Genomic DNA, 21,702 nt, shown 5'->3' on the forward strand with positions numbered 1-21,702 from the left:
TCCATGCTGATGTTCTTGTGGTGCTGCCTTCCTTCTGCTTCCCTCTACCAGTCTTTGTCTCACCTTCTCAGAGATTGTCCTTTCCTTTGGGTCCAAACCTTTGCTGCCTTTAATGCTATTTCCCTTTCCTGTCAATTAACTCCTTGGGGGGAATCTCAGGGCTCTGGAAACCCCCATCCTTCCGCTCTGAAGCATCTCTGTCAGGACAACTGCCCGTCACCACTACTTGGAGCAACTCCCTTAAGCTTCCACATCCACAGCAGGAGATAATAAGCCCCTGCTTTTCTGCACATTCTCACCTTTCAGCTTCTTCTCAAACACCTTTTTACTCCATGTTCATGCTCCCAGAGCCACTGCTGTTGCTTTGTTCATGTGTCTCCAAAGCAACAAAAATGACCTGAATGGAAAACTTCCCATTTCTCAGCAAGATGGACAGCAGGGCTTTCACTGCACAATTACGTTCCTGGTAAGGCCACAAGAGAGACCAGAGGCAGATTTCTCAGGTCCTAAACAGAGCTCGAAGATGATCTTGGCTTAGTTTCAGTGTAAGGCTTTCTGTCAACTCCCACCACGACCATCTCTCTTCCCTCTGGCCCTTGCAGAAGGCAGTTCCTCCTTCTGGTGGCTGTTGCACCATAAAGATCATTTGTTTTGGGGTTCCCAGCATCCCTACAGTGATTTGGCCAAGACTTCATGTGGATAAGTGACATTTAGCAAGTGTTTGGGCTGACCAAGTACCCACCACCTTCGGTGGCTCTTGCTTTGTCTCCTTTCTGCCCTCTTTTGCTGCTTTCCTTTGTCACCTCTTCATAGAGATCCAGCTCACAGGGTCAGGAAATTGTTCTCCATAATCCTACAAAGAAATGAAGTGGATCCTCACATTTTATCCCTAACCCCATCTCAATGGAAAGTTGATTTCAGTTTCTGTTGCTTCCCCTTCTTGGGAGTCCTATGTAGGGGTTTAGTTATGACCTCATCACTAATTAATCCCTTTCTGTTTAGCCCCATATCTCTCCATGATGTACATTAGGAAACTATGGGAAGCACCGAGAGAGAAAGAGGAAAAGGTAAAATTGTAGGGCCTTAACCCTTGGTTTCTAGAGAAAATCTCACCCATGAGGGTGGTGGTGGGGCCACACTGGGTGTGCTTTGGTCAAACCAGAGTTAGTGATGCCTCTCACTCGGTCTGAAGCACCCTTGCAATGAGCAGCTGTGAGGGTCCAATCCTGCTGTAAGAAAGTACAGTAAAAAATAAATAACATTATTCTGGGCTCTCAGGAACCCAGGGCTGAAAAAGGGCTGAAAGGGCTCCAAAGCAGCTCTGATGGCAGCAACCACTGCCATCCTCTGGCGGGCTCTCAGAGGCAGCTCTGAGAGTAGGACAAGGGGTGGTGGTTTTAAACTGAAAGAGGGGACATTCAGACTAGATACAAGGAAGAAATTTTTTACTAGAGAGTGAGGAGGCCCTGGCACAGGTTGCCCAGAGAGGTAGTACATGACCCATCCCTGGAACATTCAAGACCAGGTTGGACAGGGCTTGGAGCAACCTGGTCTAGTTGAAGATGTCCCTGCATGGCAGGAGGGTTGAACTAGATGACTCTTAATGGTCCCCTCCAACCCAAACCATTTCTGATTTTATAACGATCCAAGCCTAAGCCAAAGCCCTGGATCTGTGCCCCAACAGACCACGGCACATTTGCAGCCAGAAGGGAAATGCTGTGGGTTGTGTTGCTCCTTTCCTTAAAGGTTTGGATCTCCACATCTTCCGTGGTCGATTGATTAGAATAAAACGCTAAACCCAATCCTCGCGTTAGTTATGCTAAAGGTGTAACTCGTTCCCTGCACTGATCCAGCTCTTTCTCTTCCCTCTCTGGCACAGAAGATCGAGCCCCGAAGCCCACCACGCTCCCCCGGCCCCACCCAGCCCGTCTGCTCCCGGCCCCTGCAGGCACCGCACGACCTCCACGCCCCGGGCCGAGGGGAGGAGAACGTCTTCAGCCACCTCCCGCTGCACTCGCAGCAGCTCACCAGGACCCCGTACCCCATGATCCCCATCGGGGGCATCCAGATGGTCCAGGCCAGGCCCAGCTCCCACCCCAGCCTGGTGCCCAGCTCCGTGGTGTCCCTACAAGCTGGATACTTCGCCTCTGGAAGCGGAGACGTGGCGGAGTTCGGCCGGGCTCCCAGGGGGGATGAGGAGCCGCAAATCCCAGCGGCGTCCGCGTCCCCGGCCGCGAAGGTTTCTAAGTACGCGCCGTCCCCGGAGCTGAGCGGGGGTTATTTGGAGGAGAAAATGAGGACTAGTGAGCTTCAGCAGCAGCCGGAGCAGGAGGAACACAGGGTACAAGCGGCGGCTGAGCCCAGCCCGGAGGAGCGGGCGGGCCCGGCCAGCCCCAGCACACCCCACGAGCACTGTCCAAAGCCTCCGACGAGCGGGGAGGAAGAACCCCCCCAAAAAACGGGCAAGAAGCAATCTGGCAGCTCGAGCACTTCTGTTGAGTCACCCTGCACTTTCATCTCAGATGCCCCCCCGTGTGACGGCGGCAGCAGCCCCGGCGGCCCCCCGGACCCCCTCCCCAGCCACCCGCTCCCCCTGCGCCCCACGAACCTCCCCGGGGAGCCCGGGCACCCAGGGGGCACCTCCGGCAAGAGCAGCCCCCACCCAGAGCACGCAGCTTTAGGTCAAACTCAAACATAGGTGGATGAAAACGCGGGAAGTACTTAAACCTCCATCTGTTCCACCTTTAGGCTTCCTCTGTAAAATCAACAGACATTTTCAACACTATTTCCTTTAGTATAATCACCGATAAGAAGCACTCTAGTGAATGACCAAACCCATGGAAAAGTCCTGGTTTTCTTTGTCCCAGTCTGGTATTATCTCCACATGTATGCAGTTACTTGTGCCTTTTTCTATACCTTTTGTTGCTTGAAATGTACAAAACTGTTTGAGGCTGTGAATATTTTTTTAGAGTTTTTTGGAAAGGGGGTTTGTTAGACCTTTGTCTTTTTTGCCATTTAGGTGTGCGTAATTCTGGGCCTGAGAGATGCAGAAAGGAAAGGGTTAAGCATTTTAAGAGGAAGAAGATGCACTGAAAACAAAAAAACAAACAGAAAAAACTTTTTTTTTATATTGATTAAATGATTAAAAAAAAAAAGAAAAAAACCCAAACCCTTGCTCCTGTGTACAGAAGTTTATGATTCGTATTTATTACATGCTTTATTTAATTCTTGCAAAGTGCTTGGTATTTTTTTTTTCTCGCATCCCTCTGGTTGCCTATGGTTGTGCTTTAAACAGTTGAAACTGCTTTACATTTGAAAAAAAAAACGTGTTTACCCTGAACTTGTACGTGAAAGTAGCACTTCCTCGAGCAGGGGAGGGGCGTTCGAAGGGAGAGAAACGATCCCTCGAAAGGGAAAAGCCGAACACGAGCAGCCCTCCCTCCCGCAGGACCCAGCAAAGCACTTTTCTAAAAAAAGGGACAGAAAAACAAAAAAAAAAAGGTTCTTCTTCAAAGATTGAACTGCGAGAACATAGGAATGTATGGAATGTAGCCCCAGGGCCAGGATCGGTGTCTCTCGCTGGACGAGCCGGCCCCTGCTCGCTTTAATCCTTCCCTCCCGCCCGGCAGAGCTGTGCCTGAGCCCCGGCCTGGCTGGGCTGCAGAGCCCTCTGAGAACACCCTCCCTCGCTCTCCAGGGGGAACAAAACTCAGCCTTGCAACCGTTTTTTCCTCTGTCATTTTTTGGTCACAGACAAAGTCCCTCCATCCCATCCCATCCCATCCATCCCAAGCCCGGCCCTGGCTGGTTTGGCTCCGTGGAGCTCTGGGGATGCAGGAGCGGTTTGGGCTCTGCTCCTTTGCACGTGTCGGGGCTGGAACTCACCGGTGACTCTGTGTCTCATTTCCCCCTCATTTCTTCCTTTCAGCAGAACGTCCCCAGCGCAGCCCTTGTGCCGATGGGCCCGTCCTGGGCTGTTTTGGAAGCTCAAACGTGGTGATGCTGGATGGTCAATGCTTGCACCCAGCTTGTTCTGCATGCACAGCAACTCTGCCAGAGCAGGTTTTTAAGGATGCCCATCCCTCTACTGCCAAGAGATACCAAATCCAGAGCGACCCCACGGAGCCGTTCCCCTCTGGCACATTAATTCTCTTTTTAAAACAGAAATATCCAAGAGTTTGCCCCAGCAAACAGCAGGTTCTTTACTACTTCAGAGGGTTTTCTGGTCTATGGAATCTGTACAAACCTCTTTTTTTTTTTTATTTTAACATTAAAAAAAGGAAGAAAAAAAGATATAAATATTTAACCAGTGGACCAGTTCTTTCTTCTTTCAGAGCTGTTCCAGTTTATCGGGTACGTAATACACTTTTTAAAAAAAAAATAAAAATGAAAAAAAATAAAAGGAATCAAATAAAACCCTGAATGAGAACATATTTCCTTGCCAGACTTGATGAGCTATGAACTGTTCCCGTCTCACGGGCAAAGAATAGAAATTTTTTTAATAATCTTCTGTGATTCTTTTCTTTTTTTTTTTCTCTTCTTGTAAAGGGAATTAAGTACAAAAGGAGATATCATGGAAATAACATTAAGGTTGTGACACTGACCCAAACAACATCCAGAGCCCATTTATACCCTAATTAGCACTTTTATCAGGTTTCCCTTTTTCCCATTTCCCCTTTTTTGGCCCCAAGCCTGGAAGCTGGTCCTGCTTTCAGATCTTTTTCAGATCCCGTGGCAGGAGCAGGGGCTGGAGCTCAGTTCAGCTCTCAGGCTTTAAGTGTGTGCTAAATATCAGGATGACTGGGAGTGGTGTGCTCAACCAGGCTTGGTGTGAAATCCCTGGAAATCATCCACCAAATTTCGTTACTCTCCTGACTTCTGCCACTTTTTGCCTCTTTGTCACACTCTTAACATTATTCCACGGTAGCTTTTTGTATTTAATTTTATATATATATATATATCACATATATATATATATATATAAAAATTGTACATAAAGAAAATTACTGCAGCAGTTGTGCACTCAGCATCCTGGGTTTTTTTGGTGCATTTGCCACGAGCTTTGGGCTAGATCATATTTGCTCAGCTTCTTTCTGTAACTGCATTTGAATCCTTGACCTGTTGATATTTTGCGTGGATTTTTGTTCCCCTCTGTCCTTCATGGAGAGAGTGGGGGAGGAAAAAAGCCCAAGAAAACACAGAAGTCATTACATTGGTTTATTGATTTTTTGTGGTGTGTTATTATTATTATTATTATTGTTATTATTATTATTATTATTATTATTATTATTGAAGCTTTTCCAGCAGCTCAGGATGAGTTGGAGCTTTCTGCATCTGGGCTGCAGAGCAGCCAGGCTCTTCACCCAGGGCCAATAAAAGCAGGGAGAGGAGTTTTGGGGAAGGGCTGTGGAGCTGTGAGGGTCATGCCCTGCTCGGATCCCACACCCAGCACGGAGAGGGCACCCGGAGGGGCCGCTGCAAACTCAGGAGATGGGCACGAACCCCCCAGGGCTGAGTCTCGACCCAGTTCGGCTTCTCAACAGAGAAGGGGGAAGCTCTGGCTGGGCTGAAATGGTGCTTCACGCTGTTCCCCAGGGCAATACGGCCTATTGGATAGGCAAAAAGGCTCACAAAAAACCCCCCCTAACTGCAATTTAAGGGCTAAATGGTCACACTGCCAGCTCAGAGCTCCGGGGAAGGGCGTCCCCTCCCCGCCAGCACCAGCATCTCTGTCTGCGGGCAGGGTGAGTGTGACCCTGTGCAAACGTGTCTCCCCCTGCCTCCTACTCAGCCAAGGAGCACAGGAATGTTGGTGATTTTTGGAGGGTTTTGGGTGTTATTCCCAGCAGGGCTCGAGACCCAGCCGTCACCCCTGGCTGCTGTTCCCACCCAGATCCCCCTTTGGCTCCCCTGTGTCACATCTGGTGGCCACAGCTTTTAATATCACTCTGAATGTCTGTTCTGTCTGCAAAACGGGGATGATGGACCCTATTTTGCTTCCCACAAGGGCTGCAAGGATGGTTAGGTTGGTACAGATGCTTTGCAGAGCAATTAGCAGTATTATTTGCAAGAGAATGTATTAATAATGCAAATAGGCAAATGAAAAAGCAGAGCCCAGCCTTTCCTTTTCATCAGCAGGTGGAAATCAAATCCCCTGCTTTTCTCGTGGCAGAGGTTCTTAAATTTATAATCCATGAAGGCACGTGGCCTCCAGGGCCTGGCTGCTCCTCTTTGTTGTGGGTAATCAGCCCAAACCCTGCTCGGATATTTCCTTCCCTGATAAGCTGTTTGTGCAGCTCCATGACTGCAGGTATTCCATGGCAAACAGATGCTGTGGCATCCAAGAAATCATCCTGCACAGAGGACTTGGCCCGTGCTCTGGAACAATTCCTTGACACAGTCATCTTAAATACCAAGACTCACAGCCAGAGCTCATAAAGCACCTGTACCTTGGCTTGAGCTTTAAGCATTTCTGGAGTTTTAGGAAATTCTTTGTGCTTAAGCATGAATTGAGCTACTTTTATCAAGGTTTTGTCAAGGTCACAGAGTTCAGGGTCTTGCAGGGCTGAGCAGGCCATGGGATGAAGAGAGGGGGCTGTTGACTCCCCAAAACGCCCCCGTGCCTCGAAGCAGATCCCTGCCAGCTCCAATTATTCCCAGGTTGTTGGCTGGATACCCAGGAACCGCAGCAGGAAACTCTGAAAAATCCTGATGAAGTAGCTGTGACTTTGTAATTTATGACTGAGAAATGTAATTCATCACCTGCTCCCACGGGGTGACATTCCAGGTGTCCCGGAAGTGACACTCCTTGGCCGGCACTTCAAGCCACCCACTGGTCCCAAACCCTGCTCCAAACCCTGCTCCAAATCCTGCTCCAAACCCTGCTCCAAATCCCACTCCAGCCCTGTCCAAGCTGCCCTGGGCTGGAAGGGGCAGGAGATGCCACTGGGATTCCCAGCTGGAGCAGCACATCCCGGGGTCCTTCCCATCAGAGCCCTGCCAGGCACAACCTCCCCCTCGCTCTGCTCTCCCCTCCACCCACAGATCTGCAGCACAGTTGGTTTTTCCCTTAAACCAACTTCCACTTTACCTGGTTTTCTTTAAAATCCACAGAAACAGCACCTGAACAAGCAATACACTTGTGGAAAATCATTAAAATGAGTCCAATTTTCATGCCAAACCCTGATGATTTGATCTAGCCCTTCCCTGCTGTCCTTGCAGTAGCTTTTCCTTTGCTGACTTCGTTTCATCATGTCCTTTTTTTTTTTCTTCTCTTTTATTATTTCCATCTATTGCACAGTATTTACACAAAAAAAATATTGTAAATTATTTGCAAAAAAAAAAAAAAGGAAAAAAAGAAAAAAAATCAGTCCTGATGGCATAAAACCAACCTGTTTTCATTACTGAGATATGATGGCACTTACGATCACTTTAGTAAATGTAATGTAAAATAATAATAATAATAATAATGTGTACGCAAATTTAATATACATGGTCTCATGTAAGATAAATATTTGCCTTTTTTTCTAAAAGGTGTATGTATTCTGTAAGTGGAATAGTCTGTAGAAAGTTTCTATATGTTCTTAAAATGGCAATACATTCCAAAAAATGGTACTGTAAATATGTACAGCGTTACAATGTAATTTGGTAGTTTTGCCTGTAATTTTATTTTAACTCCAGTTTCTACACTTGCATCTTGCAATGTCTGTATGGTTATATCAGTGCAAAAAAGAAAAAAAAAAGCAGGTAAAAGCACAGTCTGATGTAAAAACAAACAAACAAACAAACAAAAAGAACAAAAAACTCACAAAAAACAACAAAACAAAAAAAAAAAAGAAAAATACTCAGTATTTGATGTTTGTGACCCTTATTGTAAATGACATCTGTACTGTGAATGAGAAGTTTTTACAAGTATAATATTGCCTTTACTACAGCTCAGATTGTCTGCTCAGTCTGGGCATATTTTTAAAAAAATAGCATGTTGGAATAAATTTTAAAGTCCCAACATATCACTACTTGCATGGCTGGCAGTCTTTAATTGTCCTTGGATTTAGCACAAACTCAGGGACCTGGGAAATGATGGAGAATGTTGGGATAAACCTGGGTTAAGTGTCACCACCCCCAGCCAGCCATCCCTGCTGACCCCCCCAGCTGCAGGTGAAGTTCTGCCCTAAAGAAATGCCACAATTTTGTTATTTTTTCCCCAGTTTTTCCTCCTCACAGCACAGAAACCCTGAGCAAAGGCCATGGGGGATGCTCTGTTGGGGCTCTGCAGGGTCCAGAATTCATTGAATGGTTTGGGTTGGGAGAGACCTTAAAGCTCATCTTGTTCCACCCCAACACCTCTCACTAAATCAGGTTGCTCAGAGCCCCATCCAGCCTGGGCTGGGAGCACACCGTTAGGAAAAAGAGAAAAGAAATAATAATAAAAAAGAGAATTTCCCTGTGCTAATTCCTTCCCCCAAGGAACTGAGCTCAGCTCCATGCACCAGGAAACCCTTCTGGGCAGGAGCTCCCTGCTCCCCCTCACCCCTGGGCTCCAGAGGCTGAGCAGCCTTTGGGGGATGTTTGCTGACAAGTTCAGGGGCTGCTGGAGGGGGGGATTCACCAAGCAGGGCAGGGAAGGAATTCTGGATGAGGGAGGTGAGGGAAGAGGTGGAGAAGCTTGTCTGGTCTCCATTTAGTCTCAGAAAAGCCACATTTCAGCACTGAGAGGAGGGAGAGGTGTTGGCAGGGCACAAACCTCTGCCTTCCTCCTCTCTAAGATCCATCTGGCTTTGCAGCAATGACTCCTTTTGAATTTATCCAGCAGCCAGAAGGAAGTTTAACCATTCCCAGCACTTGGCTGCTCCCTGACTCAGCTTCCCCAACTAGACAGCAACTGTGGCCTCCTCATAAGGCCAGGGGCAAACTCCAGACCAGCCTTGGGTACCAATCAAGGTCAGCAATGCCCAGCCTTGGGTACCAGCTCCCCAGGGCTCTCCTGTGTTGGAAAGCTGGGGGTGGTGGGTGCTGTGCTCTGCATTCCTCTGCTCCAAGGAGGACACTCTTGCTGCTGTCCCTGCTCTGAGAGTCTGCCAGGGGCAGTGGAAGTGGATCTACCATTTGGTTTGTGCATCCAAAGAGTCTCTGGGGGCCTGGGGAGATGTGGGAGAGCAAAATGTTTCCAGCTGGGTGAGGGAGGGGATTGTCCCGCTCTGCTCTGCCCTGGGGCAGCCTCACCTCAACATTGGGGCAGTTTGGGGGGACACAATGGAGGGAAGGGATTGAGCCATTGGAGAGTGTCCAAAGCAGGGCAAAGAGATGGGGAAAGGCCTGGATTTGAAGCCGTGGGAGGACACTGAGGGCACTTGGTGTGTTCAGCTGGAGCAGAGGAGACTGAGGGGAGACCTCAGTGCAGTTCCAACTGCCTGGGCAGGGACAGAGGAGGGGCAGGGACTGAGCTCTGCTCTGGGGGACCAGGGACAGCAGCCAGGGAATGGCTGGAGCTGTGTCAGGGCAGGCTCAGGTTGGATCTCAGGCAAAGGTTCTTCCCCCAGAGGCTGGTTGGGCACTGCCCAGGCTCCCCAGGGCAGTGGGCACAGCCCCAAGGCTGCCAGAGCTCCAGGAGGGTTTGGCTGATCCTCTGGGGCACAGGGGGTGACTCTTGGGGCTGGGCCTGTGCAGGGCTGAGGGTTGGACTGGATGATCCTTGTGGGTCCCTCCCAGCTCAGGAGATTTTGTGATTCTGTGATTCTGTGAGAGTCAGGGCTTGGGGAAGCTGGGATCCTTCCTTAACAGCATCCTGGATTTTCCTTGCTGCTGGTGGAAGGCACTGAGCCTTGGCTGGAGGGGGTGGGATGGGGAGGTTTGTTCCAGGTACACCACCAGCCCCTCCAGCTTGTGCTTCTGCCACTACCAGAGGAATGATTTTCCCTTTAAAAAAAAAAGAAAATATTTCTCCAATGCTTAAAACCAGAGACACTCCAAAGGCAGCCAGAGATGTCTGGAGAACACTGCAGTTAAACCCCACTAATCTCCCCAGCCTGGAACCAATTTGGTTTACACTGATCTCCAGAGTGGCTCCAATTAATCAGGTGTCCCAAGAAATCCCTTCCCCCTGTAGAGTCTTTGTTTTCTAGACACAGAGACCAGACATTTCCTCCCTTGGGAATCCAAATGTGGCATCAAACTATTAGGAATCCTTTGGCTGATGTTACAGGCTGGTTCCCCTGGGAGGTGCAGTCACCGATAGCTGTGTGAAAAAGGGAGGGTTGGGACAATGCTCTGGGAAGTTCAAACCAGTCCCTCTCTCTGGGAGGCTGAAATTCCTGCTGTTCTTTTGAAATCCCCGAGTCCCACGATGAAATGATCTTTCCTTCTCCCCACGTTCAGCCTCCCAGCAGCTCAGGAGCTTGACTTGAGAACCTGAAAGAGGACTTGTAACCAGGCCTTTATGTGTAACAAAATAAAAGCACCTTCAGAAATCTTGGTTGAATAAGCTCTTGGTTGAATAATCACAGAACTACAGACCTCAAATACCATCCAGTCCCACCCCCTGCCATGGGCAGGGACACCTTCCACTAGCCCAGGTTGCTCCAAGCCCCATCCAACCTGGCCTTGGACACTTCCAGGGATCCAGGGGCAGCCACAGCTTCTCTGGGCAACCTGTGCCAGGGCCTCCCCACCCTCCCAGGGAAGGATTCCTTTCCAATATCCCATCTGACCTGCCCTCTGGCAGTGGGAAGCCGTTTAAGGGGGAGGCAGATTGCCCAGCTCATGGGTGGTGTTAGAAGATGTAGCCCAGCACCACTCTGGGAAGGGCTGGTGAGCCTGGGTGGAGTAGCTGGAATAGCTTTAGCCAAAAAAAAAAAATCAGTTTATGTGCTTTCAGTCACTCCACAGCCTGGCACAGAGCTGCACCAAAGGGAGCTGCTGGCATGGCAGGAATAACAGAGGGGAAAGGCCTGGGGCTGGGATGGAATGATGTCCCCAGGGAGATGCAGCAGGACTGAGAGGCAGGGTGGAGGTGGGCAGGGGCAGCTGTTCCCATCAAGGTCCAGCCCTGCCAGCAGGGTTTTGGTTTTGCTTTTCCACAGTGCAAAGATCTATGGACACTTCCCTGAGGGGTGGAGCTGGCAGAGCTTGCTGGAAAAGAGCTGAGAGAGAGGCTGAGAGCCACTGAGGAGGGTGTTGGTCTTTGGTCCTGGAACAGCAGGTCTGGGCTCGATGGAACTCACCCAACACTTGGGAGAAATGAATAAGGAGCAGGGGAACCTCAGATCTCCATTTCTTTGTGTTCCTTACACACCTCTGGGTGCAGCAGAACCCCCTTGCTTTGAACAGGCTGGTCTGGGGTGGTTTTGATCTCTTGCTGGTTACAAGCTTCTAAAAGGAGAAATCCCTTTGAGACCTGGGATTTGATTGATTTTCTGGACCACAGGAGGGATGTCCAGTGCCTGCAGTGCCTTCAGGAGCAGCTCTGGCTGTGCCTGTGGTCTTGGTTCCCCTGGGACAAGCACATCCCAAGCCACAGGGAGTCTGTGGGAGTCCCTAATCTGCAGGGAGCTGGTCTGGTTTGATCCTGGCTGTGCCTCAGGATGCTCCATGTGAGGATGTGTCATAGAGGGAGGAGAGGAGACCTGAGGGCCAGGATGGTCAGGGATTGGCTCCTGGGATATGGGGTGAGCTGCTGTGGAGGAGAGATGGCTGGGGCAGGTCACAGAATCCCACAATGTGCTGAGCTGGAAGGGACCCCCAAGGGTCATGGAATCCAACCCTCAGCCCTGCACAGGCCCAGCCCCAGAGTCACCCCCTGTGCTCAGAGTCCCTGATGAGCCCTGCAGATGCCCCTCCTGCCTTGCCAGGGGGTGCTGGGCAGGGATATGGCCCTTCCCACACCTGCCCCACGTTCCCTCGCTGTGACTCGGACAGAAGGATGTGGGTGAGCAGGGGGGTGTCAGGAGGTGGATGCAGGAGATGAGTCTGTGCTGCAGAGACCAGCTGGGGACAGCTCTCCACGTGTGTCCAGCACCCAGTTCTGGGGGCACAACGCGAGGCAAAGTGTGTGTCTGGGTCAGGGCAGCCCCTGTCCCTCTGTCCCCCGGCCCCTCCCCAGCTCAGCCAGATGGTTTGGGGCCGAGGGCCGGTGCCTGCTCCCAGGAGGAGGTGTTTTTGCTGGAAGGGCTGGCACGGCCACCACGGGCTGCTGCTTGTTGTTATGACAACAGGAGGAGGCTGCTGAGAGTGGAGCAGAGCAGGGGAGGAAGGGAAGGAGAAGGGATCGCAGAATCATAGAATTGTAGGATCATTAAGGGTGGAAAAGACCTCGAAAATCGTCAAGCCCAACCTTCAAACAAATCCCACCGTGCCCACTGTACCATATCACAAAGTCTGGGGGATGGAGGTGTGGAAGGGCAGCGAGGGCTCAGCCAGAGGGATGGGGTCTGGATGGTGCAGGGATGCAGGACACCCCCAGGGATGGAGCCAAGGTGGGCATCTGGAGGGGGTGGGTTTGTGCCTTGTGCCCGTGGTTGATGACACTGCTGTGCGCCAGAAGGGTCTGGACATGTCTGCAGGGCTGACTGGCAGCAGCCTAAACCTGCCCTGCACCATTCCTGCAGCTGGTGGGACCTGTGCAGTGGGCAAAACCTGGGAAAATAGTGCCTGATATAACAGTGCTGATCAGTGCAGCAGATCCCTCCCAGGGAGTGCTGGTAGGAGAGCCAGGACTTCATCCTCCTCACACTCATGTCTTGGATAAAAACATCACCTCATAACAGACTCTGTGTCCTGCTGGAGTCCCCAGTGCCCCCTCACAGCCTCTGTGCCCCAAAGGGGCTCAGCACAAAAGCAGGATGCAGGAACTGCTGGGGTGAGCCCGCAGTGCCAGCCTGTGCCTTCCCTCTGAGCAGGTGGCTCCTGACATGCCCTTCTTTGTGAAACCACAGCTCCTGGGCCCTGATTAAGTGGAAACCTTGTCTTTCATCATTAGAAAGAATGATGCAAACAGCCACATCCTCTGGGGCATGGAGGAAAACCTGGAGCTGTGGCCCCTGTGTGCTCCCCAGGAGGGATTCACACCCCTGTGAAACCCAGGGCTCTGCCACTGCCCCCTGTGAGACCCGGGCACATCCCTCAGGAGTGTGGCCCTGCCTTTGCCAAGGGGAGCACGAGCAAAGCTTTCAAGACCAGACTAGCTAAAGGCCAGAGTAACCTGGTGTGACTCCCTGGCTGACCCTGCTCTGGACCCCCTCCCAGCCTGGATTATCCTGGATAACCCTGGATCCTGAGTGTGCACAGCAGTGAGTGAGGAATGAGTTAAAGCCTCTTCCAGGTTCTCAGGAGCTACAGTGAAGGCAGCACCAGCCAGGCCTTGCTCCTGCCCCCCTGGGCTCAGGAGCTTTGGGGGTCTGTCAAACCCCTCCTGGTGCCACTGCCCTCTCCAAGACCCGGCACTGAAAGGGCACCAGGGCCCTGCCCTTGGGACACCCCTTAACCAGGCAATCAGCAACCACCTTAAACCTCACAAAAAAAGCCTTTGAGCCCAGTTTGTTTTATTCTCCCTCGAATTACAGATCAACTACAGAAAGGTCATGGCTTCAGCAAGAGGGGGCTGGGGGTGAGGGCACATTCAATGTATTATTTATCTCAGAAGGTCTCTCCCATTTTAGCTGGAAGTTGAAAGACAGCTCAGGCCACAGATATGCCCAGTTGCTTCAGCTGCTGGAGAAATGCAACATTCCAGCTGAAATATTTGGGTTAGGAGATGAAATACTAAACTCCCAGAGAGAGATTTGGCTTTGTGGTCCAAACATTTGGTTAAACCTTTGGTCCTGTAAGTGTGGGAGCCCTGGGAATTCCCAGGCACACACGTGCCATTGCTGGCTCTGGATTGTTCAGCACTTACAGCTTTTTGCTCCTGGAATCAGGTTATTAACTGAGGATCCAAATTTTCACTATAAAAATAGATTTCTAAGTATTGTGGCTGTGAAAAGAAGCTGGAAATCATGACCTTATCTTTCCTATCATATGGCAAATCTGAAGAATGCAAAATGTATTATTCTTCTAACCTCCTAACTCTGAAGACAAAGTGCCAGCAGGGCTGATCTGACACAGCTCCAGCAGAGATCTCCAGTTTTAAAATCTCTGTAACCCATTAGGGGGCAAATTTATTAAAGGGGTCAGACTAGATAAAAACCAGGTAGGGAAGTATTGTGCTCAAGGAAGGGATTTTCATATTTTTTGCCAAGATCTAAGCCCAGCCTTTTGTTCTGGGGTGTGTATTGCCCAGACAGTGCTGCTGGCAGGGGACAAGTGTGGGGAGGAGAGGAGATGAGGGTGTTGGGGAAGGTGTGCAGGGGATGCAAGAGGAAGAGGATAACCAGGATGGATGGATGGATGGATGGATGGATGAGGGTATGGGAGGAAGCATCTGAGATGTGGGTCCACCTTGCTCAGTGGAAGAGCTCAACTCCTTGAGGCAGACACTGCAGTCGTGGCTGATGGTGTATGATCCTCCTCTGGCACAGGCAGACCAGAAACTCTCCTCCCATCTCATTTTCTGTGCCTTCCTGGCTCTTTGTGAATGTCTGTGTAGTTGTCACATACTTCCTGAACTCCTCCTTCAGGGACAAGCCCCACAATTCCCAAACTCTCACCTGGCACTGGAGCTGGTGCTTTAAATTCTTCTCTCCCAGCCCAGCACCAGCAGGAGCCTCACAGGCTGCTCAGAGCAGCAAAAGTAATGGCTATTGCTCACAGCAAACCCATCTTCCAGTGCTTTTATATATCTGACTGGAGACCTAATAAGTGCTGAATTGGTGTGTGATTTAATGAGTCCAACTTCAAAGCTGCTGTTTCCACACCTAATTCACTCATCTGGACTAATAACTGAAAGGGGTGGCATTTTTTTTTATTTCCTCCTAGCAATTTATTATTTACCCAGTTGCTTTACAGCTCCTAATTTAATAAGTGCAATAACCCAGGGGTACTGCTTCAGTAAGGAGGAGAAGCTGTGCAATCCAACAGTCTCTCCTGTGAATGGCCCTGGTGGACACCAGAGTTCCCATTACAGCGTTTTAAGGCCTTTATGACATTGGCAAGTGTGAGATCTGGAGAGCTGGGCCCCATCAGACAGCTCCACTTTCAAAATGTGCTGGCAGCTGCTGGAATGGAAGGATGGCAGTGCTGGATCTCCTGTGGATTTGTATCCACAGCCTGGGGAGGTTGAAGTGTGGCTGAGCAGGCAGCAGACACGGACGGAGCCAAAGGGCGCCTGAGGGTGGCAAAGCACATCCCCTCTGGGCAGTGAGGCTCATTTTTGGGCTCTCCTCTCTCTGCCTCCCCCTTCCAGTGCTGTGCAAGACGGAGCACTGACCTTATCCCAGCCCAGTTTCATCCTGGGGGTTAAAGCTACAGCCACAACCCCAACTCTGCCTTGCAGGAAGGGAGCAGCAGGAATCCCAGAGCGTGGCTGTGAGAGCTCTGCAGGAAGTTTTGTTGGGAAGTGATCAGGGACAGAAGTTTCCAGGATCCTTTCTGGGACATTCAGACAGCTCTGGGTGTGAGGGAGGGAGCCCAGAGTGGTTCTTAAGCCCCACCTGCCCAGCCCAGGATAAATAAGAGCTCACTGTGCCCTTGCACTGACAGCTCCAGCCCTGCTGGAGCATCACGAGCTGCCCATTTGTTCTATCACTGACTTCATCCCACCTGAAGCATCCTTTAGATCCTGCAGCTCCCTGAGTCTCCTTGGACACTTTTCAGCTGTTTCAATCAGGAGAAATCTGAGCTGAGCTGTCTCCCTGAGACTCCTCAGGCGTGATTTCTCTGAGCTCAGACCTGCTGGAAGCACAATCCACCGTGTTCCCAATCACCCCCGTCCTTCCCCTTCCACATTTCTCATCCCCGGGTTTCAAAGCACTTTTGCAGACATTAAAGAGCTGTTTCCCAGAACCCCAGAGGCTGCAGCTAAACCAAGCCTGCTCTGAAATGTTCCTGCTGTTGCTGTGATACGGGTTGAAGCTCGCTGCAGCCGCCAGCACTTTTATTACAGCCTGAACCAGCTCAGAGGTTGGGTCATTCCACAGATAAAAACCCAGCCAGGGATGGGACTGTGCTGGGATCTCACTGACAGGCAGAACAAGGGATGCTGCTTGGCATTCATCATCTCACATCCTCCTTTTCTGCACTCACACCATCCTTCCCCCCGACTTATCCCTCCCTCAGGCACTGCCCGTGCTCTTTGTGCAGGATTGAAAGTGTTCCGGTGTTTTGCAGCCTGTCCCTTAATCAGGAGGTTCTGCAGAAGGGGAAAATCCCCATAAACCCACAGAATAAACCTGCAGCAAGGTCCCCTGCTGCTAATTAACAGCTGATCTCTTTGCCTCTAGTTTTAAGTGGGAAAATAGCAGTGATCCGAGCTAGGAAGAGCCACATTCCTGGCCCATGAGCTATTCCCAGCAGACAGCTCTGAGAGCATCCGAGGCAAAATCACAGCTCGGTTTTCCTGCACCAGGAAAAGGGGCTGCATTTCCCATTCTGGGCTGTTGATAATTGGAGCCAGCAGGAATTGCAGGCAGACTGATTTTCGAGGTGGGCAGGCAGGGACCTGCCTGGGCTTCAGGCCACGGGCTGGGCTGAGCCAGGGAGCAGCACAAGCCATCCCTGGGCCTGGGGTGCATCGAGGGGCCCAGGCTGGGGCTTCAGAAGAGAACAGAAGCTCCAGTCACACAGAGATGGAGGGGAGAGGTGTGGATGCTCTGCAGCAGCATAGAGGGGGCTGTGCAGGGCTGAGCTGCTGCTGTTCCAGGGAACAGGAGCACAGGCAGGACAGGACCAGGCTCAGCCCTCCCTCAGCACGTGGCACAGGCTGCAGGTCTGGCTGTGGCCTCACCACACCCACCCCGAGCTGAGCTTGAGCCACAGACCCCTGGAACTCCTGTGTGCAGCCCCCCAGTGCTGAGCAGGGTGAGGGGGGTGAGCTGTGCACCCACTGGGGTCTGTAGGCACCTGAGCATAGAACCACAGAATCCTTCAGGCTGGAAAAGACTTCTAAGATCACCAAGTCTAATCGTTCTCTGAACCTGTCAATTAACCACAGCACCAAGAGTCACCTCAAACCATTTCCAGAACACTTTCAGGGGTGGGGACTCCACCACCTCCCTGGGCAGCCCCTTCCAGTGCCTGACCACTCTTTCCAGGAAGAAATTCTTCCTGATGTCCGGCCTGACCCTCCCCTGGCACAGCTGGAGGCCGTTCCCTCTTCTCCTGTCCCTTGTTCCCTGGGAGCAGAGCCCGACCCCCCCCCGGCTCCCCCCTCCTGTCAGGGGGTTGCAGAGCCAGAAGGTCCCCCCTGAGCCTCCTTTTCTCCAGGCTGAGCCCCCCCAGCTCCCTCAGCTGCTCCTGCTGCTCCAGCCCCTTCCCAGCTCCCTTCCCTTCCCTGCACACACTCCAGCCCCTCAGTGTCTTTCCTGAATTGAGGGCCCAGCACTGGGCACAGCACTCGAGGTGTGGCCTCACCAGTGTCCAGCACAGAGGGACAATCCCTGCCCTGGTCCCACTGCCACACTATTCATGATACAGATGATGAGATCAGGGTTCACAAGGCTGTGCCTTTTACAAGTCCAGGGCATCCAAAAAAGAGCTCCCCCAAGCCTGGCCTGCAGCTGGAATGGGCACAGAGCTGAATCTTTTTTTTGACCCTCTGCTTTTCACTCATGAGTGGTCAAACCATGGAGGAAAAAACACAACCAAACACCTCCAGCTCTGTATGTACCTTCTGGAGGGCTGGGATGGGGATGAAGGGGAAGGGAGGTAGCTAATGGGGTCCTTTTATTTTGTCTGTCACAGCTCCCCACCCTCTGCCACCTTGCAGCGGGTGCAGAGCAGAGTTACCCAGGGGGTATTTGTGGGTGCAAGCACAGAATCCCAGGATATGCTGAGCTGGAAGGGACCCCCAAGGATCATCCAGTCCAACCCTCAGCCCTGCACAGGCCCAGCCCCAAGAGTCACCCCCTGTGCCCCAGAGGATCAGCCAAACCCTCCTGGAGCTCTGGCAGCCTTGGGGCTGTGCCCACTGCCCTGGGGAGCCTGGGCAGTGCCCAACCAGCCTCTGGGGGAAGAACCTTTGCCTGAGATCCAACCTGACCCTGCCCTGACACAGCTCCAGCCGTTCCCTGGCTGCTGTCCCTGCTCCCCCAGAGCAGAGCTCAGTCCCTGCCCCTCCTCTGCCCCTGCCCAGGAATTCCCGTGTCAGATTGTGCAGGACCAGAGTTTTGGGGGTGTGTGTGGCTGCAGAGCCCCAGGCTGAGCTGTGGCTGCAGGGACCTGTGTGTGCCAGCCCTGGGTGCATTCACAGATAAAAGTGCCTCTGGTTCAGCCTCTGGTCGGGGTGCACTGAGGTTTGTCACCTGCAAACCCCTGAGTGCCACCACCCTGCCCCTGGAGGGACCAGCACATCCCCCAGATCTCCTGGCCCACCACAGACGTTGTCACAACACGTCCACACTGCAGAGTCCCACCTGCTCTGTGCTCTGGGGTTCACCAGGATGGGAGATGAGCAAGGGGGGCTGCAGGTTCACAGCCACCTGGGCAGTGGGACACAGAGCTGAGCTCTGTGAGGACAGCACAGGGCAGAGGGAGAGGGTCAAGCCACAGAAGAAGTGAGGGTGTAATTTAACCTGGCTGCCACAAGAATATGCAGATCATTGAGGTGTTAGGGGTTATTTAACCACACCTGGGCAGCCTCTCTAGGGGAGATCACCCATGTGCTGCTTGGGAGGCTCTGCTGGGCCCCCTTGGCTCACTGCTGGCACCTTCCCAGTTTGAGCTGCTCCTCCCATAGCTGGGCCCTTTGCTTTCCTCTGGCTCTTGGCTGTGGTTGTGCCCGTCTCAGGCCTTCCAGACTGTGGTGGCTGTGGTGGTTTCAGCAGCACAGCCACAAGAGAAGCCAGGCTCAATGTCCCAGCTGGTTCCCCACAAACCCTCCTGCAGCAGCCTCCTGACCTCTCTGGCCAGGTTTGAGTCACTCCAGACTCACTGGGTGGTTTCCCGGGGGATGTTTCGTTGCACTCAGGCAAAATGAATCTGCACTTGGGTTTCCCAGGCTGGGACCCACCCAGATCTGTGTCTTGGCCTCAGACTTCCTTCATTCCCTTCATTCTTCCCATTCCTTGACTAAAGATGGTCACAGTAACCCTCTGGTCACCCTCATGAAAGATGACCCTCTGGTCCCTCAGTCCCAAACCCTGTGAGGTACCTGGCCCACCAGCATCCCTGCCCTCACCTTCACCCAACCCTTAAGCACCATCAACTAAACAATAAATTCCATTTTTCCACCAGCTCTGCATGAAGAACAGCCAAAACCAGGCTATTCATGTCCATCCTCAGTGCCACCAGTGTCCGTCCCCCCCTCACAGCACTGAATCACACAATCACACAATCAGCCAGGTTGGAAAAGACCTCTGGGATCATCCAGTCCAACCTGTGACCCAACCCCACCTTGTCACCCAGCCCATGGCACTGAGTGACACGTTCAGTCTGTCCTTAAACACCCCCAGGGACAGTGACCCCACCCCCTCCTTTGGCAGCCCATTCCAATGTCTGATCCCTCTCTCTGTGAAGAACTTCCCAATGTCCAACCTAAACCTCCCTTGGCACAGCCCAAGAGCCCAGTAACCCTCTTGTCCTACTGCTGGTTCCTGGGAGCAGAGCCCGACCTCCCTCAGCTCCCCCCTCCTGTCAGGGAGTTGCAGAGAGTGAGAAGGTCTCCCCTGAGCCTCCTCCTCTCCAGGCTGAGCCCCCCCAGCTCCCTCAGCCTCTCCTCACAGCACTTGTGCTCCAGACCCTTCCCCAGCCTCTTTGCTCTTCCCTGGACCTGCTCCAGCCCCTCAATATCCTTCCCAAACTGAGGGGCCCAGAACTGGCCACAGCTGCACCTGTTTCTGCAGAGCAGGGATGGTGCCCTCAGGGCTGTTCCCACCCCCAGGCCCAGCATTCCTGGGGCTGTCCCAGGCACCAGAATTCCCCATCAGGTTCCCAGCCTGTGTGGAGGTGCCTGCCTGTTCCCTCCAGCCCCAGCACCATTCCCTGTGTGGTGGCTGGAGGGGTTTGTGGGGCTGATCTGAGGGGCTGGGCCTGCTGACAAATGGCACTGAAATGAGCTTGCAGGAGTGAACCATGAAATGATTGGATCAGCAGGGCTGGGGGGGCCAATTCCCCTCAGCCCCACGTCGGGCAGGGACGGCTGGCAAAGACTCCTCTTTAAGGGAAATTAATGATTTTCCTGGAGCACTCTGGTCTCTTTAATTAAATTGCCTGGGGAAGCTGTCAGTCAACCAGGCAAATCACAGTCCTGCTGCCAAGCAGCCCTTTGGTCGGGGAGCATTTTGTGCTCCTTTTGGAAGGAGCCAGAAGCACCACGGGGGTGGCAGAGGGAGCAGGACCATGTGGAGGTGTCCCTGTGCCCCTGGGAGCAGCTCCCTGTGCTCTGGGGTGAAGAGCATCATCCTGGGGAAGAAAAGATTCCTGGGATCAGCTGCTCCCACAGACATCCCTGAGCTTGGCACACACAGAAGGGTTTGAGGCCAGTTGAAAGAAAGGATTGGGGCTTGGGTTTTACTGGGTGTTCCTCTGGCCCAACCACATTGTCACAGCTCGCAGCAGGTTCCCCTGGGGGGGATCTGGTTCTCCCATCTGCCCTGTGCTGTGGAGTCAGGAAGCCCCCAGGCCTCCTCCTCTTTGACAATTAAATTCCTCCAAGCAAAACAGGACCATTTTTGCAGTTCCCTTTAGCCCAGCAGTGCCCCCTGACTGTGCCCAGCCGGGGTTTGCTCTGGAGAAGCCCCTCACATCTGTTACCTCAGCTGGGCAAGAGGAGAAGAGGAGGAAGATGCCCCTTTCTGCTGTGTCTGTCCTACAGCCCCCTCCTGGGGCAGCTCCCTGGCACGAGCCATCTATTGAAGAGTCAAAGCAAGGTTTCTGTCACCCCAACACAAGGCTGTTGGATGGGGACACCATTCCAGTCACATCCTTCCTGGCTGGCTGAAGCCCCTTGGCTCGGGGGGGGGGCAGGAGTCACAATTTCAAGGCTTCATTCCAGGAAATCACATCCCTGGGGCTCAGTTCCCCCCAAGAAACACAAACCACAGCACCCTCAGCTACACGAGGGGAAGCACAAGCCCCAAATGACTGACAGGGAGACAACCAAGGCAGGCTGGGGGCACACACCAGGCTTTGGCACCGCGTGTGGGTGCTCAGGATGGTGCTCGTGGGACGTGGGGTGCCCTCCCAGGGCATGGGGTGCCCCATCTCCCAGCCTTGCCCCAGCCCAGCCCTGCAGCAGCCCCAGTCAGCTCCACCCGGCCCAGGCTCTGCGGGAGCTGCACAGTGAATTACGCGCGTCCACCGAGTGCCATCTAGTGGGATGTTATTTTGTCATCCGTATTTCCTTAAAAAAAGCTGCATTTCCTTAAAAAGCCCAGCGTTGGGCATAGATTTGCTGCACGTCCGGGAGGAGAAAACAAACTAATTAATGCAAATTTTCCCTCTCGCTCCCTCCCCCCGCAGCTCCTTCCCAGCGGGGTTTTTGCATCTCCCCTCCTTGCATAATGTCTGCATTTTTCTGGCACTTTATCAATCTTGATTTAGAGGAGAAGCTCCACAAGGAAGATATTGCAAGTTTTCACTTGTATTTAAAGGGCCCTGTAAGTCAGGGGTACTACG

At 52.3% G+C, this 21,702-nt stretch overlaps 1 protein-coding gene across 1 annotated transcript in view; it reads left to right on the plus strand.

Moving 5' to 3' along the window:
- HIVEP3 (human immunodeficiency virus type I enhancer binding protein 3) overlaps window positions 1-8,012 on the plus strand; it is a 289,763-nt gene extending 281,751 nt beyond the window's left edge. The window contains exon 11 of the mRNA XM_027694016.1: window positions 1,880-8,012. Coding sequence (XP_027549817.1) covers window positions 1,880-2,698 — 819 coding nt within the window. The 3' untranslated portion in view covers window positions 2,699-8,012. The remainder of the gene's footprint in view (window positions 1-1,879) is intronic.
- The last annotated feature ends 13,690 nt before the right edge of the window (window positions 8,013-21,702 follow it).

The sequence above is a fragment of the Neopelma chrysocephalum genome, unplaced genomic scaffold (assembly GCF_003984885.1).
Source record: "Neopelma chrysocephalum unplaced genomic scaffold, ASM398488v2 Primary Assembly neopelma1_95b, whole genome shotgun sequence".
Taxonomy (NCBI): domain Eukaryota; kingdom Metazoa; phylum Chordata; class Aves; order Passeriformes; family Pipridae; genus Neopelma; species Neopelma chrysocephalum.